Raw genomic sequence first — 26,023 nt, forward strand, 5'->3', positions numbered from 1 at the left:
TTGTAAAATTGAATTACACTTTACTCTCTGAGCTCACTCACGTGGCTGCTGAATTTACCTCAGAAATACGTTTAGAAGCGACCTCAGAAAAACCTAAAGAGTATGATAAAAAAAGTGTGATAAAAATCTTCAGAATGGCCTCTTCATCGATTTGTTGATTGTTTATTATGAAGACCACGAAGCAGGATTGGTGCAGCTCTATTAAACTCTTGACCTTTGACCTTTATGCTATGAAGACTAACCCCTCATTAAAGCATCATTGCGTCCTGAGTGCATTTAAAGTGAAGCAAATGAGCAGACTGTAAAGTGAGGTGAAAAGGGTGTTTTGTGGAAAACTACCTGGTGCCTTTTTCCAAAGGAACCTGCAGAACAGGGAGGGTAGATTTACGTACTTCATGGGATTCCTGGGAAATACACCCATCAGTCATGCTTTACTACGTGAGCTATTTGATAGCTTTGCATTTCAGTTACAACGTTTTACTCCTTTAAAGAAACTCCTCTTTATGACAAGTTTTTTTTATCATGTTTCTCATGCCTGCTCCAAACTCATTTGGCTTTTCAGTTGAATGGGCGGCTCAACAGCCGAACACCTAGAACAACTGAAATGAAAATGTTTTCCCCTGGCAAACTATGTTCCTCCAGCTTCTAACATGAGAGTTTTATAGACTGGGAGTTTAAAGGGAAACTTCTGAATTTTTCAACTGAATTTTCACTAGGGATAAAAACAATAGAACTTAGTCCAGAATTGAGTTGAAAAACCCGTAAACGTTACTATAATGGTCGGACAACATGGAAACAAACAATTATTCCCTACAGAGATACACCCACGTCTGTTTACCTCAATTACTGTAAAGAAACTGTAGAAAATGACTGTTAGTACAGCCAGTGATTTACCTCTCTTCTCTCCCGGACCCTGACGTAGCACCCCATTCCGTGCCTACATTAGCGGTTCTTTTGACCTTGTTTTTCTATAAAGGCTGAGGATGTAAACAAAGTGCCAACTCTGATAAAAACCTCAGAGAATTCACAACGGCTGTTTGCTAAGTATCTGATGAGCCCATTGTTTAGCTCAGGGGAACCCTACGTCATATCTGTAAGAACGGGCCCCTCGAGCTCATCACATATAGTGTAAAATAGACTATACTATACAAATACTGTGGTTCCCCTTAAAAGACATTTACAAAAAAGATACTGTACTCAGGATTATAGCATTTAATAAACATTTGCTACCCCTAAGACCATGCAACAAAGATATCTGAGGAACATTTCAGATGGGTTGGTCTTCCTCAAGGCACTGTGTACAACATCGTTGCCTTGAAAAGAGAGAAACCCATTGACAATGAAGAAATCTTATAAAAGTCGAAAAATGAGAAAAAGAAAAAAAAAAGACAATTGACATAATATAACAGTAAACATATCCGAGTGAACTTTGAAGCGCTCCCATTGAGGATGTGTTAAGAATACTCACTCACCGATATACTGTATGTTTCACCGGTAATATCAGAAGCACACACATGTATAATGCAGACCGCTTCTGCACTCTTGCCAGTTCGACCAGGGGGCTTGACCTCTCTGACCTCCAGCTGAGTGGGGATGCTGGGATGGGAAAGGTCACGGTACCACAGGCTCGTGTCTCTTTCATCACTCTCAGGTGAGTTAGTTCCCCCGGTAGCCTATACAGACACCAGTGCGTAGACAGACTGGACCGCACACTGCACTGGTGTTGTAATCAATATAGGTCAAAATGAAGAAAAAAAAGCCCAAACTCAAACATAAATGAAAAAGAAGACTGCTTGTCTTGCTGAACCCCACACCTAAAAAGTATTTTTCCTTGGAGGTCAGGTGTATTCCAGGCATAGTCTCTCCTCCCCACCTTGAGGGAAGGTGTATAGTTTTACGTCTGTGTGGGTCTGCGAGGGAGCCTATACGTTGGTCTCCAACCCGTTCATGTCTATGGCGCAGTGGTCTTTGTCCTTGGGCTCAGGCCGCCTGTGAAGGTGTGAGGACCTCTTCTTCTCGATGGGCCGGACGCCCTCCTCCAGCTGCCGGATCCGCGCCACGTCCTGGAAGTTTGGCTCCGACTGCCTCATGAGGCCCATGGGTGAGGGCTGGAAGCCGCCGTTCTTCTGGTACGCCATCATCTGCTGGATGCTGATCATGGGCTTGGTTTCACAGATGAGAGGGATCTGTGGGGGTGGGGGAGGGGGGATGCCACATCTCACCATTAGTGGACGTCACAATTTTATTTAGAATTATATTATTTAATATTATTATTATTTGAATTGTAGTATCAGCTGAGCTTCAGTTTGTTCAGAATGCTCTCACATTGAAACGATGATGGCAATTTATTAAGTTAACGTTGGACCATCCTTGCAAACTTTGCAAATGAAATCAGTTTCAGAGTGTCCTCCATCATTTTACAACAGTGAGCAGCAAACGGCATTGAGCTACATGTGCAGAGGCTTTCAGATGGCCTCCATTAAATTTGCATTATATCTGGTTCATTATTCAGATGCTGTAGCCTCCATTTGCAATTGGTGTACTCATCCGATCACTGGTTATGAGATTCTGGAGAATGTTTGATTGAACTGGTTTTTTTTTTCTCTTTGGACGACAGAATAAGAAAAGAGATCACAAAACATTCCAGGGAAGCACGCTCTCCATACCTCTTCCCCCTCCTTCACGAAGTCTTTTCTGCAGATGTGCGCCATGATGCCAGTGGCCAGGGCGTCCCCCATCACGTTCACCATAGTCCTGAAGCGGTCTCTGGAACACATAACAGTACAGTGAGGAGTGACTTTTAGCGCTGTCTTTAACACTTGTCCCACGCAGTGTCATTCAGTTCCCCCTCTCTTTGCAGTCGGGGCTTCATCTGCATGGGATTACTGGTGGAATTGCACCCATTTTTTCCACTTGTGAAATCACAGAAATCAATCAATGTAATGCTCATTTGGCACACTGCTTCATCTAATAAACTGAATATTAATGGAACTTCCAACAACAATATTGTGGCTGAGACCAACATTTTTTTTTACAAGATTGTCATGTATGCCCAAACAGTCTAATTTTTTGGCAGAATTCCGCATCCAGAATGAATGGAAGGTTGATTGTCATGTATGGACAAACGGTCTAATTTTTAAGCAGAATTCCGCTTCCAGAATGAATGGAAGGTTGATTGAGAACTTACAACGCCCAGTCCACAGCGATGATGAGAGTGATGTCGTCTGTGGGCAGACCAACTGATGTCAGCACAATCACCATGGTTACAAGGCCAGCTTGTGGAATCCCAGCAGCTCCGATACTGGCGGCAGTAGCAGTGATGCTACAAAAGGTCAAAGGAAGTATGAGAGATCATTGTGTTAACATGCTTTTTTCAATACAGTTACTTTGTTCAATACAGTTACTTTGTTCAATAGAGTTACTTTGTTCAAAGTCATTCCTAGCTAATCTTCTTTAGGTTCTATCACCACCCCTGAGATTAGCTGCATTGTGACATCAGCTAGCCTCAAAAGTCAGCTCCCAACAACAACAGAGCACACAGGCTCATGGACATTAGCAGGAGAGCTGAGGCACATTGGAACAATGTAAACCGCCAAGTCAAAGGCAGTCCTTGCGAAACATCACCAGCAACAAAAGGCCACTTTCGTAGATGAGATGGCTAATGCAGACCATATGGGCCTTAGTCACAACGGATTAGTGAGGGAGCAACACGCAATATATAACATGGATAGGCTCTGCTTACTGTAATCACCATGCCATTTCATTAGACTGGATGTGTGGAGGGCTATCTTAAAGCAGGGGGCTCAGTGCAAGGGCCTCATATCCACTGCAGTAAAAGCACTCAAAGACAAACTCACCTAATGGTGATGATCTGGCCAAAGTCCAGCTCGTAGTTGTTGACCTGGGCGATGAAAATGGCGGCCACTGCCTCGTAGAGCGCGGTGCCATCCATGTTGATGGTGGCGCCCACGGGCAGCACGAAGCGGATGATGCGCCGGTCGATGTGGTTGTTCTCCAGGAGGCACTTGAAGGTGATAGGCAGCGTGGCAGAGCTGCAGTGAGAAGAACATGACATTTTGAGAGTGTGTTGTCATTGTGTTGCACATCTTCTAACTGACGCAAACGTATTTCTGTATTTCAGTATTTCTCTGAAGGGAGCAGAGTGGACTGAGACAGAAGCTGGAAAGGACAAGTTCACAGTCAACTACAAACAAATGTAAAAGGTGATAGTTAAGTGTAGAAGCGTAGCAGGGAAAGAGGGTGGCGGGAGGAGGGGGCCCCCCGAGGGCTCTGTATTGTTCAGGGGCCCTGGAACATGGCACACAGTGTACAACCTAGAGATGTAGACAGTGGACAGAATATTTTCAGAGCTCTTGAGAGCTCGCATCAACTAAATTGCCTGCCTTTTGTTGAACTCCCGCACTGAGCTTGTTTTCCATGCCCCTTTAGATGTGCTTTGAGTGACAGCGGAGTTCCAGCCCATCAGATGTATTTAGGCACTTAAGAGCTGTACGGCTGACCTCGCTCTGTGTGTCAGACCAGTGAGGGGCAGCAGGGTGGAACAGCATTCAGTGCTGTGGTCCTTTAGAGGTAGAATTTAAAACCTTGCTCGAAATGAACGAACTGCATCAGAGAACCATCCTGCCCATTGTTATATATTATATTTATATTTATATTTATTAATCCGCTCATCAGAGACTAAATGCACGGGCAGCAGCTGGTCTACCTGGAGGAGGTGGCGAGAGATATGAGCAGGGCCTGCAGGATGCCTCGGATGTAGACTATAGGGCTCTTTTTGGTGATGAAGAAGTACATGGCGGGCAGGATGAAGAGGCCGTGCAGCACCAGGCCCATCACCACGGTGATGGCGTAGAAGCCCAGCTTCTTCCCCATGGCTGAAGGGTCGTCCATCTCCAGGATCTTGCCAGCAACCAGGAACACGATTCCAAATGGGAAATACCTGAAAGGAGTTCAAAGGTCAGTTTACGCTCGGTCAGCGTTGGTTCTAGTCATTCTGAACTAACTTATCTCTGAAGCAATTACTTTTTTCCAGCAGAATCATTTGCAAATTGCCAGCATTAATGTAAGTCTCAGTTTTGTATCTATCCACACAGTAATTCTGCTCGTATACATCATACATTTGTCACATCATTAAAAAAACGTTCAAATGTTTACTACACTATGAAGTAAAAAAGCTTGTCATGAGTTTATGTACTATACTACCATGTTATCTACTGAACAAAAGAAAGATGCATTCTTATAAATATCCATGCAAGCATAGAGCATCAAGTTTCGTTACCAACGTTATCCAAACAGCTTGTGTGACTGCATCCTACATATCGCAACAGCATGTTATGAAGCATTCAGGTGGAGATGTGTGAAGGTGCCTGTCCTTGGCCTTACCAGATGACAATGGCCACAATTTTCAGCACAGCCTCATTCAGACTCTGACAGAAGTTGACCAGGGCACTGCCATTGGGTCCCATCCGGCCAAGCATGATACCTGGGGAAAGAGCCACTCCATCATCACAATACACACAGATGCTCTGGCACTACACATTGGAGCCAGCCAGTGTATTTTACACACAGATGCTCTGGCACTACACATTGGAGCCAGCCAGTGTATTTTACACACAGATGCTCTGGCACTACACATTGGAGCCAGCCAGTGTATTTTACACACAGATGCTCTGGCACTACACATTGGAGCCAGCCAGTGTATTTTACACACAGATGCTCTGGCACTACACACTGGAGCCAGTGTATTTTTACACACAGATGCTCTGCCACTACACATTGGAGCCAGTGTATTTTACCATGCTATATCCTGACAGCAAACAGGCAGAACATCACACCAATTACAACAAATACTTCTTTACAACCTGGGGATTTTTTTAACCTGGGCCCTATTTTCTAATTTTTGTGGGTACTAGGGACATCAAGTTTAGAGACCGATTACACATATTTGTTTGGGGGGGGGGGGGTGCATTGTTTTGCAGGAGGATAAGTCTCATAGCAGTATGGTAAATGGACCTAACCCACCTACATGAAGTCATGCTCTGCAGCTTTCTTTTCCATCCCAGAGGGAAATCTTCATTGCAGTTTTATTATGCACACCCATCTACCTGAGTGGCATTAACTCTGATAAATGACCTAGCCTTTGAAAAGTCTCATTCATCATCATAATTATATTCCAGGACAGGCATGGTGGCAGAGCAAGAGATGGATTCACTTTCCTGCCAAGGTCGATTTCTTTAACTATGTCTGATGCGTCTGGTCCCTTTGGGCAGACGGTGTCAGGAAGCACTACAGTTGCAATACTGTCACTGTAACAATGAGCCATGGCAATATATTGTCTTGCTCTTTAAAAACTTTCATCAACTCTGGTTTACTGTTGTTTTTTTAGCAGCAGAGAACCCAAAAATAAGACTTCAGCTCAATCACCAAGGTTTTAATACCTAAAGTTTGAACGTTTACTTAAGGTTTTGATCACACTACTGATTCTTTCTGAATCGGCTGTTGCTTCCGTAGCTTACCCATGGTAGCAGAGAAAATGACGATTCCCAGGACGTTCATGCCCTCACTGGTGCCCGGTTTGGTTCGGAAAGTGACGTCGGGCGGGGGGGTGAGGTCCAGGGAGAAGTTCTGGATGTCGGTACTGTTGTCGTCCTGAATGCCGTAGATGAAGAGGCGTCTGGTGGTGGTCTCTGTGAGGTCCTGGGTGACTGTAGGCCGGGGGGCCATGATAGGGATGCTCTGAGTGCGATACTGTGGGACACCAAAGAGAATGCTCTTAGTTAGAACACAGCCTCAGTGGAATCTGACAGGCAGTCTGGGAACTAGCTGGAATAGATGATTGAAAATCTAAAATAAAAACTGAAAGGTTAAATAATTGTTGATGGGTTCATTTTTCAGGCGCGTATGCTTTATGATTAATAGACAAAGTAAGAAGATTAGATTATTAACATTAGATTACATACACTTTAGCACAAAAAAAATGAGTGTGGCTGACGAAAAGCTCAAGGCTTATTTTTCAGAGTTTGGTGGGCAGAATAAGGTCAACGCTTTGTCCTCTCGCTACAATGACTGTTTGTGACTCACCTGCTGGAAAGTGGCTTGGACCAGGTTGGCTGGGAACATGTTGCTGAAGGACAAAAAGAAAAGGACCATTAGATGACTAGTTCAGGTCAAAGAGGTTTTCAAGCTGTGTTGAAAACATACTATAAATGAAAAGTTCTGACTGTGAACTTTCAGTGTAAAACTGTGTAGTTGTATAAGGCATGCTTGGTTGTCTGCACTGTGGTCATTTTGGAACTGTGCTCATCTGAAACAGTAAGGAGAGAAACAACCTCGGTATTAATTGTGTCGTAATGGAAGCATCAAAGTGGATGTCCTGATATCACTGTGGCCAGGGGCGGTTTTTCCTACAGGCGGTATAGGCGGTCGCCTAGGGCGCCACTCAGAGGGGGGCGCAAAAAACTGCGCCCAGCTTTGCGCCCCCTTCTATATCTCCAACCAACATTAGGGTAAAATGAGCCAAAAATCGAAAACGGAAGGGGTACGTACGTCCTTGTTGTTGTCAGAACATGCAAGCACAGTGAGGAGTTTGGTTAGAGTGTGTGTGTGTTCAAGAAACTTTGGAAAACAAAATAATGAAGAGGCAAATGCCACCCGGGCCGCAATTTAGGAAGAAAAGAAAGGAAGAAGAAAAGAAACGTGCCAAGGAGAAAGGTAAATCCTTAAATCCTGTTCTAGCCTAGAATGAATTCCAGATAAGAAAACGTTCACGAATGCGTGAATTGCCCGCGGCACTTTAGTGGAGTTAAGAAGAAAAGATGTACCTTATCATTGAACGTTTTCCTACTCCCTGTCACATAGTTCTTTAATGATTTTACAGAGGCGGGTATATCAAAAATGATGTCCATTTATTCTACATTATACAAAAAAAGACATGATTAAAATAGGGGCGCACATATAAAGCCAATAGCCAGTGCAACAACACTACACATATCTTACTCGTTGCATAGCACACCCATTAAGGAAGCCAAACACGGCAACTTGTCAATAAGTGAGGAATACTGGTAAAAATCCAAGTGTTGTCAACTTTAGCGAATGGTTTGTATGTAATCTTGCTAGTTAGCTAACGCTAGCTAGCCAGTGACTTGTGACGTTCCTTGTTATTGCCATTCAGTCGAAACATCAGTTCAAGTTCAGCTGTACCGCAATTTGCGTCATTTTGCGTCATAAAAATTTGAGTAATCAAATTTGGACAGCTTTAGTTTTGGTGGAGCGAGCTAGCCAGTTTAATTAGACATGATTCAACTAATCAAGAGCTATGCATCTTGGGATAAAAAAATGTCAGGCTGTCCAAATACACCAAAATGCTTAATAACTACACAATAGCTACAATTAACAAATGATGATAATACATACTTTTGTTATATCATTTTAGATTCACTTTTAGAAGACTAAGAAAACATTATTTGCAGGCGATTGGGAAGATGACGTGGAGGTGTGTCCATAAACAGTTCAACAGGGGGCGTGGCCGGAGCGTAGTCCAGCACAGGCGTGACATTTTCTCAGTGATTTGTTCTTGAATTAATGTTTGTTCATTGTCGCGATCGTTGTTGTGTTTATGTGAAAGAAATGCAGTCTTACAGGGCAAAATAGCGTTTGAAAGTTGCAATTCCGTTTTCGTGGGGAAAACAAAATATTTTGTATTTGGGGGGGGGGCGCCAGGAGTGAAGCTCGCCTAGAGCGCCAAATGTGCTAGGGCCGTCCCTGACTGTGGCCAACACCAACACACCACACCACACATCACACTTCTTCCCTATGATTCTAATGAACACTGGGAAACCCTCCCTTGTACAAAAATATGCCTGGAGTACATCGCTGGTCGTAGTAACACATTGAACATGCACTGAAATATACTGTCGTCATAGTTACAGTTTTTGTTGAATGTGCTGAAAGTATACTGATAAAAATATCTTTCATGGTAGAGTGAAAGCTTTTTCTCCAGCTGCCTCCCTCTCCCTCTCCCTTCTTCCCTCTCTCCCTTTCTCTCTTCTTCCCTTCTTCCCTCCTCTCTGCACCCATGTGGTGACGTCTGCCAGCAGCTGAGAGTCTCAGAGCTTCACAACTGACATATGGATCTAAGGTGTGTGTATGGGCCTGCGTGCAAATGTGTGTGTGCTTATGTGTCTGTTTACGTGTGTGTATGTATGTACATACGTACGTGTGTGTGCGTGCGTGCATGCGTACGTGTGTGTGTGTGTGGTGTGTGTTTATGTATGTATGTATGTATGTATGTATGTGTGTGTGTGTTTGTGTGTTTGTGTGTGAGTGTATGTGTGTGTGTGTAGGGTTGTAGCTGTTAGTTGATGGTAGCGGTGAAGATGGTGCAGGTAATCAGCCCTGCTCAGACGACCTCTGACCCCAGGGCGATAGTGCCGGGACTAGCCTGCCGCTGCGCCCCTGTGGCCTCCCAGCTGACAGGTGCAGACACTGAGTTCACCCGCGTGCGTGCGTGCGTGCGTGCGTGCGTGCGTGCGTGCGTGCGTGCGTGCGTGCGTGCGTGCGTGCGTGCGTGCGTGCGTGCGTGCGCGTGTGCGTGTGCGAGATGAGAGACCTAGGCTATACATGTAAGCTGGTAGTATTAATATTTGGAAGCCTGGGGCATGTCCATAAGCTTTCGGTCAGTGGGCTACGACTGGCAGGACTTAGTAAGAGACAATCCAAAAAACTAGCAAAGTTCTGCTCTGTATCAGCTGCTATAGGTAGTCTTGCTGTTTGGCGTAAGAGATGTTTCTTGTACCCATTAGTCACTAAGCTGTATTCAACCTCTGAGAAATGTTTGAATCCTTTCTGTACAGAATATGATTGGTGGATTCAAATAAATAATTTAAATGTGTGTGTGTGTGCGTGTGTGTGTGTGTGTGAGTGTGCGTGTGTGTTCGTGTGTGCGTGTGTTCGTGTGTGTGTTCGTGTTTGTGCATGTGTGTGTGTGTGTGTGTTTGTGTGTGTGTGCGTGTGTGCGTGCATGCTTGCGTGCGTGCGTGCATGCGTGCGTGCATGCGTGCGTGCGTGCATGCGTGTTTGTGTGTGTGTGTGTGTGTGTGTGTGTGTCTGTGTGTGTGTCTGTGTGTGTGTGTGTGTGTGTGTGCGTGCGGGTTGTGCGTGTGTGCGTGTGTGTGTGGGTCCAAGTCCCAGGTGCTGTGAGAAAGTGAGGGGGAGATATGCAAAGCGGCTTCAGAAGGACTTCTTCCTTTAAGCCCTGATTGGTAGCCATTTGTACAGGTCTGGTTTCACAGAGTTAGTTAGTATTCAAATGTATGCTGAGGCTCTTGACTGTCAGTTGTCATTTAGATTTGAATATTAGTGTTAATGTTGTTGTTTTATCTTTTGTTTCTCTCATAAAGTGCCCCTTGAGAGCGTTATCCTGTTAATTTATTCAGTACATTGTATCAACAAAAACAATGCTTTGTACTCAAATACAGTTAATGGGATTACAGAAGTATTTGCAGTGTTTAGGCAACTTTATATCCATTCAAATAAAAACATGATTTCACTACGAAGAAAGACACATAAACACAAACACGCACACGCACATGCACACACACACACACACACAATAAGGGCCAAAGTAGATTTGCAGTAAATCCCAACCACAGCTGTGTTTTGAGAACAAATACTCTCAGACACACACGCGGACACACTTGGAGGCTAAGTTTTTAAGTTTGTTATCAGAGACGATATTGAGCCAAAATTCGGGACTCAGCCGAACATTGAGCTGTTGCATCTGTGACTGTAGACCTCTAAGAATATCCCTTGATAAGCCCAAATAGATAGGAATGAATTGGCATGTCAGCATGACAAGCACAGTATTGTGACAAGCACCTTAAGCACTGATCTGACTGATCACCTAAGCATTCGGTCCTAACCTGAGCCCTCTGTCATAACCGTGCGTGTTTCACGTGTCGTGCCGCTTCAGCTCAGGCTGAAAGGGCAGGATTTGTCTCTGTGAAATCCTCCTTCTGTCCTTACTACTATATTAAACATATTGGGAGGATATACCGTCCCTGTGCTTATTATCCCTTAGAGGTGTTGGAGGAGGTAGGCTAGTGGTATTTGCTGGTGTCTCAGAATGCTGTGCCGGTGAGCGCCCTGCCCCACTGACCAATTGCGACAGTGACATGGCGACACACTTAGCCCATGAACCCTGATGACGGGTCACTCCAAGGACAGGACTTAGCGTGCTGCTTGACTTAGCCTCTACCCAGCCTTCAAGCCGTGTGTCGCCATGTCACTATCGCAATTGGTCAGTGGGGCGCCAGCAGTACGGTCAAAAATGCTTTTGTCGTGATATTTTGTGTCATGAGTTGGATTCTGGGGGGTTTATCAATGCGCTACTGTATACCTAGCAGGTGTTTTCTGTGTTCTTCCTGCTGGGTTTGAACTGTAGTGAAAAAGCCCTAAAAATGACTCTGACAAACACACCTGAAGGTGCATAACATTATCCAGGATCATTTGTAGAATACATGAGCCTGTGCTTGAGAGAGGTTGCCCCCTGTTATACTTCTATCACACGTGTGAGAAAAAACATGACCGATTTTCAAGCCTGTCCTGCATGTTCAGTTCATGTTTTCATGCCCACATCAGCATTCACAGCCCAAAGCATACCTAAAACACTGACTTATACCCTTAAATAGTTAAATGAACCCTTGAGAAACCTGCAGAAACCCAAACTTGCTCAAAATGCTGCAAAATTTCTCATTAATTCATTCTCATGAATGAGATCCCTGTGGATGATTTTACGTGAGGTCAGGTTAGATGTTGAGTTCTGTAAAGCCCAATGGTGAGAATATAATTTGCACTCTACACATCGGGAGCGGTTATGGGGTTCAGTGTCTTGCTCAAGGACACTTCAACACTTGGTGAGGAGGAGCCGGGATCAAACTAGCAACCTTCCGATTGCTGAACGACTCCTCTACCTCCTATCTCCTCCTCCTCTATCTCCTGAACCACTATTGCCCCCTATATTTCAAGGGTTGAATGACTAATTGTTAATGTAATTTAACTAACCAGAGATACCCGAATGTTTTGGGGGGTAAGACCAAACAACAGCAGGTTTGTACATACCATTTGGCATTATTATTCAAAAGCATTTCATAATTTTTACAGATTTCGTCATACATGGACAAACTAAATATAATCTGAACATTGCATAAGTGGTGCTGTTTTTTATGTTCTGAAATCCTCACGTTGTGTTTGCTTTAACGTATACCTACAATGCTCAAACATGAACCAGTTAGCTAAATCTGACACAGAAGGAGCTCTTCAGTACTAAACATTCGCATTGACGATTGTGTGTTGGGCCTGTCAAATGACCCAAAGAAGAGCAAGGACGTGTTTCTGTCTCCTCCATCCAGGAGGTCTTACCGGATGAGGTCAAGCAGGGCGTCGGCTGAGCTCACGATGGGCTTGCCACTGTCCTCGGAGCCCTCCTTCTGGGCAGCGCCTCCGGGGTGGATGATGGACACCATGACGATGCCCACCACTACCGCCACAAAGGTGGTCCACAGGTAGTAGGAGATTGTCATGATGCCCAGTCGACTGGAGCACTTGGCATCGAGGGCGGCCAGCCCGGACATCAGACTGATGGGAGAAAAGGACACAAGGGACATCATCAGTTTGGACAGATAGTGGTGGAGGACACAAGGAACATCATCAGTTCTGGACAGATAGTGGTGGAGGACACAAGGAACATCATCAGTTCTGGACAGATAGTGGCGGAGGACACAAGGAACATCATCGGTTCTGGACAGATAGTGGCGGAGGACACAAGGAACATCATCGGTTCTGGACAGATAGTGGTGGAGGACACAAGGAACATCATCGGTTCTGGACAGATAGTGGTGGAGGACACAAGGAACATCATCAGTTCTGGACAGATAGTGGTGGAGGACACAAGGAACATCATCAGTTCTGGACAGATAGTGGCGGAGGACACAAGGAACATCATCGGTTCTGGACAGATAGTGGCGGAGGACACAAGGAACATCATCGGTTCTGGACAGATAGTGGTGGAGGTGATGCCACTGCACAGTAACTTCTGGAATCAGCACACAAATCGAACCACACCAGGTTAGGGCTTGACTATTCCTTCATTGAACCGAGGAAGATTTTTGAACTCTGAAGCTTTGGTTCTGTTTAATTGGGCACAGGAGTACATACAATTCAAAAGAACCCATAATTCCATATAACAGGTATGCTTAAACTTGCGCTCCCATTTGTAACGGAAACCAACATGTCTGTGCATTATTCTCGTACTCAATCATGACATCCTAACTGCAGAGCCTCCTATCCTAGTCCCTCCTTTAGTTTGAATCAGTGCTGGGGCCGCCTCTCTGGACCCATCTACCCGGAGCACCTGCATGGTGTCATACTGTTAACTCTGTTAACTCTTATAGAGACAGTAGCAGGCTTGTTCAACCTCTGCTCAAGATGTTCAGTTTGGACCAACCAGACCAAGATTTGCATTCCTTAATACACTAATGTGAGGAATACAAAAATAATATACAAAAAATATTTGAGTTATGAGAAATTAGTTTTTCAGTGCTCAGTGCTTGATTGAGAATTAAACCTGTTCCCAACATAAAACTTTAACACAGTTTACATATTTGGGAGATGTTGAACACCATGGTTCACATTCAAACAGTATGCTTTTCATGAAAAGATTTTTTTAGATTTTCTGGAATATCTGGAATGCATTTCCCATTTTGGCACACAGGGACACATTGGTATGCTTGGGGTTTCAGGCATTGGTCATTGTGTGTGTGTGTGTGTGTGTGGGGGGGGGGGGGGGGGGTTGTGTATCATCATTGCATTCTCCACATATTTACACATACTGACTGTACTGTCCTTGCCAAGAGTGAACAGCAGCACTCCGCCAGCGAGCCTCAACAACGACTACAGCAAACAGGATTTATAGAAAATGTCAGATTCACCTCGTGACCTCTCTTTAAACCAAGCAGCCCCTCATTATGTAAGAAACCACAGATGTTTCCAGCAGTGCGTGATGCACGCAGCCCTCACAAACACACCCCCCTCTTCTGTGACTCTTTTAAACTTGACATGAACTCTGTGTACTCAAATGTATATTGTGTGTGTGTGTGTGTATGTGTGTGTGTGTGTGTGTGTGTGTGTGTGTGTGTGTGTGTGCGGTGTGTTTTAGTCATTTGGCAGACGCTTTTGTCCAAAGCGACGTACAATCACTTCAGCAGCTGTGTCAAAACACACTTAACTATCATGAAAAGATGATAGGAACACTGTGAAAAGTGAATGTACCCCATTGGGAGAATAGAGAGACTGAAAGAAGTGCTTTGCATCAATTAAATATAATTTGTTTAAATTGAAGGCTGAAAACAACAACGCATTGTGCTGAATTCCACGACTAGGCTAAATGTGTGTTTACAGTCTTGTGAACCCAGCTCTGTACAAAACGTGTTTATGGTCTGTTGCATGCAGTGGATCCCGCCATGGCCCAGGAGTGTCAACTATATTGTTCATCAAACTGAGATTCTTCTCTCCACACTGATCCTTGTTGGTCCAGCAGAACAGCTTTTAGAAGCTCAAACTCTAATCCAGGCCCCATCCGGAAGCTTTGACATCACAGAATAGTTCCTCGGCTGTTTTGTGTTGCGCTGTTGTGATCTGTGACTTCTCCCCCCTGCTGAAGCAGTGCTAGTGCCCTAAACGGCTTTTGGGTGGAATTAATGTGCTCTTGATCTCCGCAGGCACCAAACACTCGACTCAAGCCCCTGATATCCGCAGCACATATTGCCAGTTAGCCAGCTGGGAATCCAAACACAGAGTTTTAGGGAGAGCCGAGGCACGGGGGAGAGGAAATGAATTGCTGTAGTAGCTGGGGAAAAAAAAATCGGCCAATTGACAAGCAAAGCACAGAAGCCAGAGAAGTCAAGGGTAAACCTTACTAAACTGCCTTCTACCAAAATGATGGCAGAACACCATCATTATTCTTGCCAATGCATGTGTAGTTCACCTTTTTACTGCAGTTTTGTACTACAACAGGCAGCACACATGTCCATGGTTGGTGTGGCCATTGCTGTAAAGCTGCATAAAGAGGCTACTTATAATATCATAGTGCTCTCTCTCTTATCTCATCCCAACACAAATAGACCTGCATCATGGCATCCAAGTCCCAGCAGTGCATGCATGTTTTACCCCACGTCACAGACAGCATGAGATTCTAGACCCAGTTGGACACACACACACACACACACACACACACACACACACACACACACACACCAGTCGGGTCCTGATCTGCCCGGTACAATCACAGAACCAGATACTACTATTTGGGTTAAGTTGTTCAGGGACATGACTCCAGTGAAGTCATACAGGCATTTTCCCAGAGCTAATCGGGGGATGATATTCAGCATCAGTACCGCCTCAGCAGTGGGTACCATCAGGGGATGATATTCAGCATCAGTACCGCCTCAGCAGTGGTTTCCATCGGGGGTTGATATTCAGCATCAGTACCGCCTCAGCAGTGGTTACCATCAGGGGATGATATTCAGCATCAGTACCGCCTCAGCAGTGGTTACCATCAGGGGATGATATTCAGCATCAGTACCGCCTCAGCAGTGGTTACCATCAGGTAGTGGTACCATCAGCAGTGGTTACCATCAGGGGATGATATTCAGCATCAGTACCGCCTCAGCAGTGGTTACCATCAGGTAGTGGTACCATCAGCAGTGGTTACCATCAGGGGATGATATTCAGCATCAGTACAGCTGCAGCAGTGGTTACCATCTTTCAGCAAACTCATCCAGGGGTTAGAGCTCCTTCTCACAAGAGAAGCTTTAGTCATTGTACATAAATAGAGAGAGCACTGTCTGAGGTTTACATAGCTTTTGGTAACAATGTTGCACAAAATACTCGTATCTACTATTTACATTTCTTAAGTTGATTTTTTTAACTCATGGCAGCACATGTGCGTGATGTTAGTGTCTGCATCTGTGTGTGTGATGTTAGTGTCTGCATCTGTGTGTGTGATGTTAGTGTATGCATCTGTGTGTGTGATCTCAAATGTCCAAAGTGTGCCTCTACATCATTTATGGTACACAATGTTACACAAAATACTCATGTCTACTGCTTTCATTTTTAAGTTTTTTTTTTTTAACTCATTTATGGTAGCTAAAGTAAATTAGGTAAATAACTCTAATGTGCTTTATTCTACCGCATGTAGTATTTTGGTGCCTCCTGAACACAGCACTTTAAAGTGACAGTCAAAATGTTGGGATTTCCATTGTTCTAAATATTAAACTATACAACTTGTGTATTGTTTTAACTATACAGTCTAAAATTAGACTTCATTATGTAACCTTAGAATCCTTAATCCTGTATTGTGTATTATTCAAGGTATTCCAAATGGAAACTTGGTGAAACATGGAAACATGATACCACCTAGAGTGAGCATGCACATGAATATACCATTTATTACTTTTCATTTAAGGGACGTAGTAACCTCTTTATCACTTTGCCTAAGTAACCAAATAATTCAGTCAATGTATTGTTGTGTCCCTGTGAAGTTAGAACAAGCACATGTCCCTCGCGGCATACAACAGGTTGCAAAATGCTTGGCTAGAAATCCTATGATAATAGTCTATGACTGGGGGGGGGGGGGTGAGCAGTATAGATAGATACACAGACAGACAGACAGACAGACAGACATATAGATAGATAGATAGATAGATAGATAGGTAGATAGACAGATAGATAGATAGATAGATAGATAGATAGATAGATAGATAGATAGATAGATAGATAGATAGATAGATAGTAATATAGATAGATAGATCATTGATAGACAGATAGATCAAAGGATTACATCCCATGGCGTCTGACCCTGCATGTATGCATGTGTCAGATTCTAGGAAACAGGAGTTCAGCACCATCTGGAGCTTACTCCACTGCACCTCTGCTGGACAAGAGCATTACAGTAATCCTGCCTTCCTTGAGATGAGAAAGTTGAGCACCAGGCTCCTCGGCTGTGTGGCCAAAAGGACCGTGGTGGATTACAGATAGAGATCCTCATTCAGACTGACCAAACTGACAGTTTTGACAGGCTCAGCCGTGAGGTTTAAGGGGTACAGTCAGCCATAATGTATCCTCATAACTGGCGAAGGCACCAGTACACCTTAGAATGGATCCTAGCGGAACGTCAAATGAGACAGGAAAGAAGACTTGAGCTAAAATATGAAACGGCACATAATTCTGAGTTCATGAAAAACGGCAGAATGACCCAAATTTACCCAGAAGGCACTGGTCCTGCATTCCAATTATCAAAGAGGGAGATGGTAGGAGACTCAGTCGGCCATCAAGGCTGCTTGGCTCTGTCTAGTCCTGAGAAGTCTATTAATTAGTCTGTCTAATTAACATCATCTCAGAGCACTTCTTCAAAGCCAGTAGAAACTTAACAAGTACCTTTGATGTCATCCCTGGGTGACATATTTGCTAATTAGCTAGAAACCTGTCTTAATTAAAAATGAATTATCGAGGGTCAGTAAGTACTGGCCGTGCTGACCACAGCCCTTGGTGGCTTCACCACGGATGAAGACACGGTGAGACACTTAAAGTAGCAGAGCTGACAAGAAGGAATGAGAATCTGTATCCTTGTCCCATTTTCTGGTAAAGAGGAACACGTTGTTCAGTCCACAACGAATCCTTGTTTCAATACTGGATACTCAATATTATAAGACAATTAAACACAGGTAAAATAACGGGCAAATCAAGAACAGTCATAGGGCAAACCCCTTCACGGAGAATACACTTTGGTTAAAGAGAACCGCAAAAGGTTGTTGATATTTGAGCCAATCAAATTACATCCCTTCCTTCCATGCTCCGGAAGCACCATGCTGATTGGCTGAGATGAGGAGCAATTTGCTGAATTTAACAAAAAATTGAATAGGATCAGAATCATGGATTTCCCTTTCAAGCATACTGGATGGATGATGACTTTTCAATTGCTGAGGTGATCTCGTGAACCATATATTCAGTGCTGTGATTAAGAAGTCAAAGACCAGCATGCAACAGTGCTGGAGGAATCACCTCACCAGCTCATGAGTGTAGTCTCTGGATCAATGAGATATCAAATATTGTACTGTATCCTGAGAGATGGGGGTGACAGTTGTGATTTAAAAAAAAAAAATCTGCATGTTCTTGCACAAAATCTAGTCTAAAGCAATTGCAATGAAGCCACTACCTGTAGCAAATAAGTTCAATGGATTTAGGTCAAACAGGAGAAAAATGGCTGAAGCAGATCTCAAGATGTCTATGAACTTTACAGGCTGTGTATGCTCACCGTCTCTAAGAATCTCGAAGACACGTGTGTGTTTGTGTGTGTGTGTGTGTGTGTGTGTGTGTGTGCCTGTGTGGGTGGGGTAGGCTGGGCTTATGGAAAGAATGGGTGGGCTTATGGAAAGTACTGAGATTGCAGTGGCAATTATCGAAACACCCCTGTTTCGTCACGTTTCCCACGACAGCGATCAAAGGTGCGGCAACTTCCATCACTTTCATCACAACTGAGCATTGTGAAAAAACCTAAGGATCACGACCTTGACCAGAAATGTAATAATCAGTAATGAAAAATGGAAAACAAATGGCAGTTATAATCTTGATGTCCCTCGTTTGTTTTTCCATCCATTCCCATTCCTTTCAAGGCATTGATTGAGAATCAGCAAACAAAAATGGTGGACAGGGGATAAGAAGAAGACAGCGCTGCGTTTGATTGTGCGGCCGCACGCTCAGCTCATAATCTGGTCTCTGCTCTTGGGCGTGGGCAGATGGCACAGAAACGGGGCCAGAGGACAGCCCTTGTGTTGGGCCTAAGCCCTCACGTACTGTTAAGCTTGCATGTCTTGATTACTGCCTCCTTTTCCACTATGGGGGAGAGTGGCGGAAGACACTGGAAGGGAATGTGGCAGAAACGTGTCTGACTGGGCGGGGGTTCTCTCTCCGCTGGCCGGTTGCAGTTGTGACTGACAGCTGAAGACAAAAACTGCAGGTCTAGGACAGTTATCTTCCCCTGCACCTGAAACAAAACTCTCTTGACCTACTCCACTTATCCAACAGTGCTTCTCAAAAGGACTTAGCGACACTGTTAGCACTGACTGAGATCCGTTCTGTGATAAGGAGGCTCTATGGTATTTTATCTTTTGCCTAGCTGAATTAATGTATGCCTAGAAGTTGACTTTTAGATGTCTTTTAAAGATGGACATGGTCACTACATGATTAACAAACTCCAAATACCATTGAAGATTAATCAATCATGACACTTTTTGGCGTAGCTGTCTTTTATGGGTCAGCCCATCGTAGACAACCTTGGTGTTAGCACCTAGCAAACACAGCGCAGTTGGCCTTGGTGTTAGCGCCTAGCAAACACAGCGCAGTTGGCCTTGGTGTTAGCACCTAGCAAACACAGCGCAGTTGGCCTTGGTGTTAGCGCCTAGCAAACACAGCGCAGTTGGCCTTGGTGTTAGCACCTAGCAAACACAGCGCAGTTGGCCTTGGTGTTAACACCTAGCAAACACAGCGCAGTTAACCTTGGTGTTAGCGCCTAGCAAACACAGCGCAGTTGGCCTTGGTGTTAGCACCTAGCAAACACAGCGCAGTTAACCTTGGTGTTAGCCCCTAGCAAACACAGCGCAGTTGGCCTTGGTGTTAGCGCCTAGGAAACACAGCGCAGTTGGCCTTGGTGTTAGCGCCCAGCAAACACAGCGCAGTTGGCCTTAGTGTTAGCGCCTAGCAAACACAGCGCAGTTGGCCTTGATGTTAGCGCCTAGCAAACACAGCGCAGTTGGCCTTTGGATTCTTACAGATTAATAGCAATTAGCAGAGCTGACCTCCACGTGCAGTCTGCTGCGGGGCTTAGAGCTGTGGTGTCAGTGTGCTGACATGAACTCCTGGGCTCGTGTGTGGGGCGGGCAGACCCAATCACTGACCTCCACCTGCTGCTCAGCAGCCTAGAGCGGAGATGCAGGTGGTGTGTGTGTGTGTGTGTGTGTGTGAGGGCCAACTTCTCATCCAATCTTTGCTTGGGAGCTTAAGTAGCTTATTGCCGATAGAGCACCTCACATTTGATCTGTGTGTGTGTGTGTGTGTTTGTGTGAGTTCTTTTCTGAATATATTTCTATATATTCTATATATATATATATATATATATATTTTAGTTGCAGCTATGACACAGAGAAAACATGTTGTGTCCTGCACTGGACAACATTTCCTATATTATGTTAAGAATTTACTTTTAATAAAACTAAGGTTTATCCCACACTATGGTCCAGTGAAGATTTTCTGTGTGTACTAATGTCTCTCTTTAACAACCTGCTGACTGATAACTTGGCATATTCTGTGCTTTGAAACACGGAGTGACAATTCAGATGGGGAGGGGGGTTTGCGACAGGCTTTGTGTTATTACCATCGACATTAAATTCCATGTCCTTGAGCCTTTCCCATCAGCAGCATGCAAACTCATCACATTTCTTGGTGGAGTGGAATAGCATGGAATCGAATTGAGTTGACCATTCATTTTCAATATCTGGCTCAGATGGGATATATTTTCATGTTTATTCTGGAGATTAAGACTTGAAAAAATAAGTGAATAAATCATTCATTGCATCTGTGGGTCTGTGATGGTTTCCCTTTATAACCACACACCTACAAGCTGAGAAAGAGATCTGAGGAGGACATGTGAGGGATCTAGAGCATTAGAAGCTGCTGGAGCAGCAGAGCACCAGGGCCAGGGGCAGGAGGAGTAGGAGCAGGGGCAGGGGCCGGGGCAGGAGCAGGGGCAGGGGCAGGAGCAGAGGCAGGGGCAGGGGCAGGGGCAGGGGCAGGGGCAGGGGCAGGGGCAGGGGCAGGAGCAGGAGCAGAGGCAGGGGCAGGGGCAGGGGCAGGGGCAGGAGCTGGAGCAGCAGAGCACCAGGAGCAGGAGCAGGAGCAGGAGCAGGAGCAGGAGCAGGAGCAGGAGCAGGAGCAGGAGCAGGAGCAGGGGCAGGGGCAGGGGCAGGGGCAGGAGCAGGAGCAGGGGCAGGAGCAGGGGCAGGGGCAGGAGCAGGGGCAGGAGCAGGAGCAGGAGCAGGGGCAGGGGCAGGGGCAGGAGCAGAGGCAGGGGCAGGGGCAGGAGCAGGGGCAGGGGCAGGAGCAGGAGCAGGAGCAGGGGCAGGGGCAGGAGCAGGGGCAGGAGCAGGGGCAGGGGCAGGACCTGGAGCTGAGCTTACCTTGACACGACCAGAGGCAGAATGAGCATTTTCAGCATCCTCATCAGAAGCTCCCCCGGAAACTGGAAATACTTCACCTCCTGTGGGAGAACAATCAGAGGCATGAGAAGGTCAATAAGAAAAATTCACCTCCTGTGGGAGCGCAATTAGAGACATGAGAAGGTCTATAAAAAGAATTCACCTCCCGTGGGAGAGCAATCAGAGACATGAGAAGGTCTATAAAAAGAATTCACCTCCCGTGGGAGAACAGACGGAGACATGAGAAGGTCTCGTCATGGACAGTCACAAATGTCATGCAAGCAGGAGCTGGCCTGAGGTGGCAGTGGGTGAAAGATGGTCTCGCCCTGTGAGAGACTTGAGCCTCGTTAGAGGCCAGCAATCGATAGGCAACAACAAGAGAACCAGATTCGACAGATGTGCAGAGACAAAGTATACACCGGGGTGGCTATTCACCTGTAGTAGAAAACACAGGGATAGTCATACCGTGTGGTGGATTGTGGATTGTAATATATAGAATATATTGGAAAAAAAACATATACAGTTACAGGGAGCACCAGGTTTTAGGTATTGTGGCAAGAAGCTGACATCACTGCATTGCCAAACATATTAAGGCGGTTGTATCCAGCTGCAAAATCACTATCATTACTAATGATGATCGAGGGACAGAGTTCCTCAATGAAAAATATTTACAAATCATTCATACCAAATTCATCAGTCCAGTCATAGTAGGCCGTAGTAAAAGACTTCAACAGGCCAGAGGGTACGCTTTTTTTCTCCAGTCTGTTGATTGGTGATGGCACACAGAGCCAAACAATGTAATTGCAAAAAATATTCAATTTAGGTGGCTAATAATGTTACAGAAACATACCCATTCTAGCAGTTTTGTGAGGTCTTTTCAAAAAGAGACAAGCATATACAAAACAAATCGTGTGTACTCTAAACTCATTCTCACCCATTCAACTTTCTAGGATCACATATATTGTATCACGTCTGCACTGCCAGAGTTGATCTATCCATACAAAACAGATATGAACCATTTATTTTATCATTATTTGAGACTGGATCATCCCTGAAGCTGTGCGTGTTGACAATGGTTGTGCTGGTTAAAGGCTGCAATGTGTGTGATAGTGGTGTGAGCCTGTGATAGGTGTGACACTCTTGTAATAGTGCTGTGGCACTGTGAACGTGTCAAACAGTGTGGAATTAGATTACGAACAGCTCCGGGAAACAGAGAGATGATCGTGGTGAGAAAACGGCACAAGTAAAGCCATGTAGTCAAAGAGAGAATGTAAGAAAAACGGATTCTTATAAAGACATAAAGTAATGCCTAATTTATGCTACTCCGATTTCACGGAGTCGGACACAGGGAACGCCTCTCCAAACACAGGGAACGCCTCTCTGATTTGAACTGCTCTCTCCGAGCCCTGTCGTGCACCTACTCATTTTTCTAACTTCCCGTACGAGAGCCTCTCCGAGGTTTGCTCGGAGTAGCATAAATTTAGTTTAAGAGTTGGAGATCAGGTGGCGAGTTGTGGACCGGACCATGTGGCGTTCAAGAGAAGCTGGAGGGAGGCCATTTCTACGCTTAGGGGCTAAAGAGCTTTAACTCTCTGCATTACGGCAGGAGAGGTGCAGGCACAGGGCTTAGACCTGCCCGTTCAGATCATCATCAGTGCTGTCAGAAGGCTGGCCACCAGTGAATCATGGATGTGGCACCGGGAAATCACCACAGACCCAGCTGGCAGGAGGCTTGGGAGTGCCAATCACCGGCAGGAGGCATCTGGCACCACTACTGACAGATGTGTGTGTGTGTGTGTGTGTGTGTGTGTGTGTGTGTGTGTGTGTGTGTGTGTGTGTGTGTGTGTGTGTGTGTGTGTGTGTGTGTGTGTGTGTGTGTGTGTGTGTGTGTGTGTGTGTTGTGTGTGTGTGTGTGTGTGTGTGTGTGTGTGTGTGTGTGTGTGTGTGTGTGTGTGTGTGTGTGTGTGTGTGTGTGTGTGTGTGTGTGTGTTTTTGTGAGTGTAAGTCAAAGATGACAACCCAGGAAATGTGTACAAATCTGTTGAAATACATATGCCTGGGTGTAAGCATCATCACTGCAGTTCATACTCATAAGTTCATAAAACTCCTGCACAGTCTGGAAACTGCAAATATCAACAAGAAGGTCTGCAAGAAATCAAAAATGCAAGTGCTTATAGGTTCCATAGGGTATTTTCATTCATTCATTTTTTTTTTTAGACACTTACATTAAATTAGGTTGTTATTTTGTCTAAAAGGTGCAATATTTGTTTTTCTATGAGACGTTATGGCTGTAGCCCTCGACATAACACTGTAAATCAATTCTGTTTGAGGGCAGAGAGACTACTTTCCGTGTCCCCCCTCCCCAAATGTTTCTCCATATGGTGACCTGTGGCTCCCACTGCAGAAGTGGCAGCTCATGGCACGAATCACAGCAAGGCCACAACTTCATGCCACATATTCATTATTTCAAGTTGGCATCTTGGTTTATGAGAAACAGGTTCCCCTTCATTTCTAAAGGATCTTTTTTTTACATTATTTTCCTTCACTGAGCTCACCTGGTTCAACAGCAGTCCCTACAGTAGTCCCAAATTCACAGACAACCCTGGAACCTAACAGGATGAGGTAAGTACCAAAGACATGCTGTAAGCGATGTTAGCATTACCTGACTGAGCCACCATAACCACCCATTTACATTTACATTTAGTCATTTAGCAGACGCTTTTGTCCAAAGCGACGTACAAGGGAGAGAAGAGTCAAGCTAAGAGCAATAAAAAACATGGTGTAACAATAAATACTACTTTACATAAGAATTAGAAAAAACGACCTAGAAAGGAAAAAGAAGTGCAGGAATGTAACTGCTGAAGTGCAAGTTAAGCGCTAGTCAAGGTGCCAGTTAGGAAGGGAAGTGCTCTCTGAAGAGTTGGGTCTTCAAAAGCTTCTTGAAGGTAGAGACACTCACCCTCTCCATTCAAACTGTGGTGTGTAATGGTGCCCTGCAGTACCGTGCTGAGCAGGACGTAAACCTCACCCCCCAACACTTTAAGACACGTGTCAACAACAGACGCTAGCACACATGGGGTTTAGCCTCTTTGCCCGAGGTTGTGAGTCTAAATCTGGCACAGGAGTGTGTTTGTTGACACAATGCAGGTTACCCGTCCCTTAGGTCCTTTCCTGACTGATTACAATTCGAGAAGTTTGAAGTTTTATTACAGACCCCGTTTTCCTGGGATGGCTGTTACGAGACCCTGTCATTTGTTGCTTTCCCTGGAAACAGGTTGTGGGTGAGGTCAAAGCCACAATAATTATCTTAAAGCAGCAATACGGAGTTCTGTTCCAAAACTAGTAAGCTAACTACCTAAAAGGCATGCAAAAACCTTGCAAACACCACCAACAGCCCAGCTGACACTGATAGAAGCTTGCCAACACACTAACTGGTGTCTTTTGGCCTTATAGCTGGCAATGTCTTGCGTGTGAAAGCTTTTCTTCCATTTTTGCAAGGGGTTCCAGCCCGTTACACAGAACTACATAGGGCATATCTTGGATGGCTAGTGGGAAAGACAAAGGTGTTTCTCTGTCCTTCACATGACCATATGCTATCAAAATTAATTTGAGGATGGTACCAAAACTAGTTGCCTATAAAACCATACCTCAAAAAGTGTCAAATTGTTGCATAGTGTTACTTTAAGAGTTAACATTATATTGACAGCAGCTGGGATATCGAAAAATTCGAAAATGTTTTCAATGTTAAATATTGTGGACGACACCTTTAACTATCGGGACTATGATGGTAGCCTGTTAAAGAGGACCAACAGGAGTTTCTGCTGACCTTTCTTTGAATTTCTCATCCTTGTGAATGGAACAAAATGAGCGGCTTATTTTTGTACTATTAGTATTACTTTGAGCAATACAGAATAACTAACACAAAGCATCAATGAAAAGTGGAAAACACAGATCTATAACGCAATACCATATGCCATAGCTGTGACTGACTACAGATTCCCTGCAAGCAACAGACATGGCAAGCCCCTCATAACAGAACCATGGAAGAGGCTTTCCCAATACACATCACCATTGGCAACCTAAGTAAACAACCAAATTAATAAACTTAGACTTTGGAGCTTTTTTTTTTGTTATACACACACTCAGCAACCACCGACTGGTATCCCTGCCATCTGATGGCTGAAAAACTGTCTTACGCAAGTTCTGACTTCTTGTACCACACCAGGGTTGAAAGGGTCAGCTCGACCAGGCTGCTGAACGGAGAGAGAGTTACAGAAGGCTGACAGACTAGGAGAGCTTCTGCCTTGGGTTGGGTGGGGTGGGGTGACAGTGGTCTGTGGGAACTGACCTGTATGGAGAGGTGCTTGGAGCGCAGGAAGAAGCCCAGCAGGCACCCGATGACCACCGCCAGCACGGAGAGGATGAGGAGTCCGTTCTGTTGGCACACATTCTTCACCCGACCCCACACTGCGCCCAGCCCCATGGCGACACGTCCACTGTCCCACTGCCCACTCAATCACCCATACACACGCTGCCGAGCCCAACACGACCAGAGGGAGTGGGAGCAGGGGGGGGGGGGGGGGGGGGGGGAGGCAGGCAGAGAGAGATGGAGTGGGAGAGAGAAAGAGTTGTAGAGGGAGAAGAGGAGAAGACAGAAAGTAGTGAAAAAGAGAGGGAGAAGGAGCTACGGGGTTATACAG

At 45.1% G+C, this 26,023-nt stretch overlaps 1 protein-coding gene across 1 annotated transcript; it reads right to left on the bottom strand.

Annotated features, from left to right (window-relative positions):
* Positions 1-1,684: 1,684 nt before the first annotated feature.
* Positions 1,685-25,864, bottom strand: slc1a7a (solute carrier family 1 member 7a). Its single transcript, XM_012817496.3, has 11 exons — positions 25,672-25,864; positions 21,306-21,385; positions 12,439-12,654; positions 7,102-7,144; positions 6,537-6,768; positions 5,404-5,503; positions 4,727-4,960; positions 3,858-4,052; positions 3,188-3,322; positions 2,667-2,766; positions 1,685-2,186 (listed from the first exon to the last, which is right to left on the bottom strand). The coding sequence occupies exons 1-11, from the start codon at positions 25,804-25,806 to the stop codon at positions 1,923-1,925; spliced, it is 1,734 nt and encodes a 577-aa protein (XP_012672950.1). The 5' UTR covers positions 25,807-25,864; the 3' UTR covers positions 1,685-1,922.
* Positions 25,865-26,023: the final 159 nt, after the last annotated feature.

Source organism: Clupea harengus, chromosome 25 (assembly GCF_900700415.2).
Source record: "Clupea harengus chromosome 25, Ch_v2.0.2, whole genome shotgun sequence".
Taxonomy (NCBI): Eukaryota; Metazoa; Chordata; class Actinopteri; order Clupeiformes; family Clupeidae; genus Clupea; species Clupea harengus.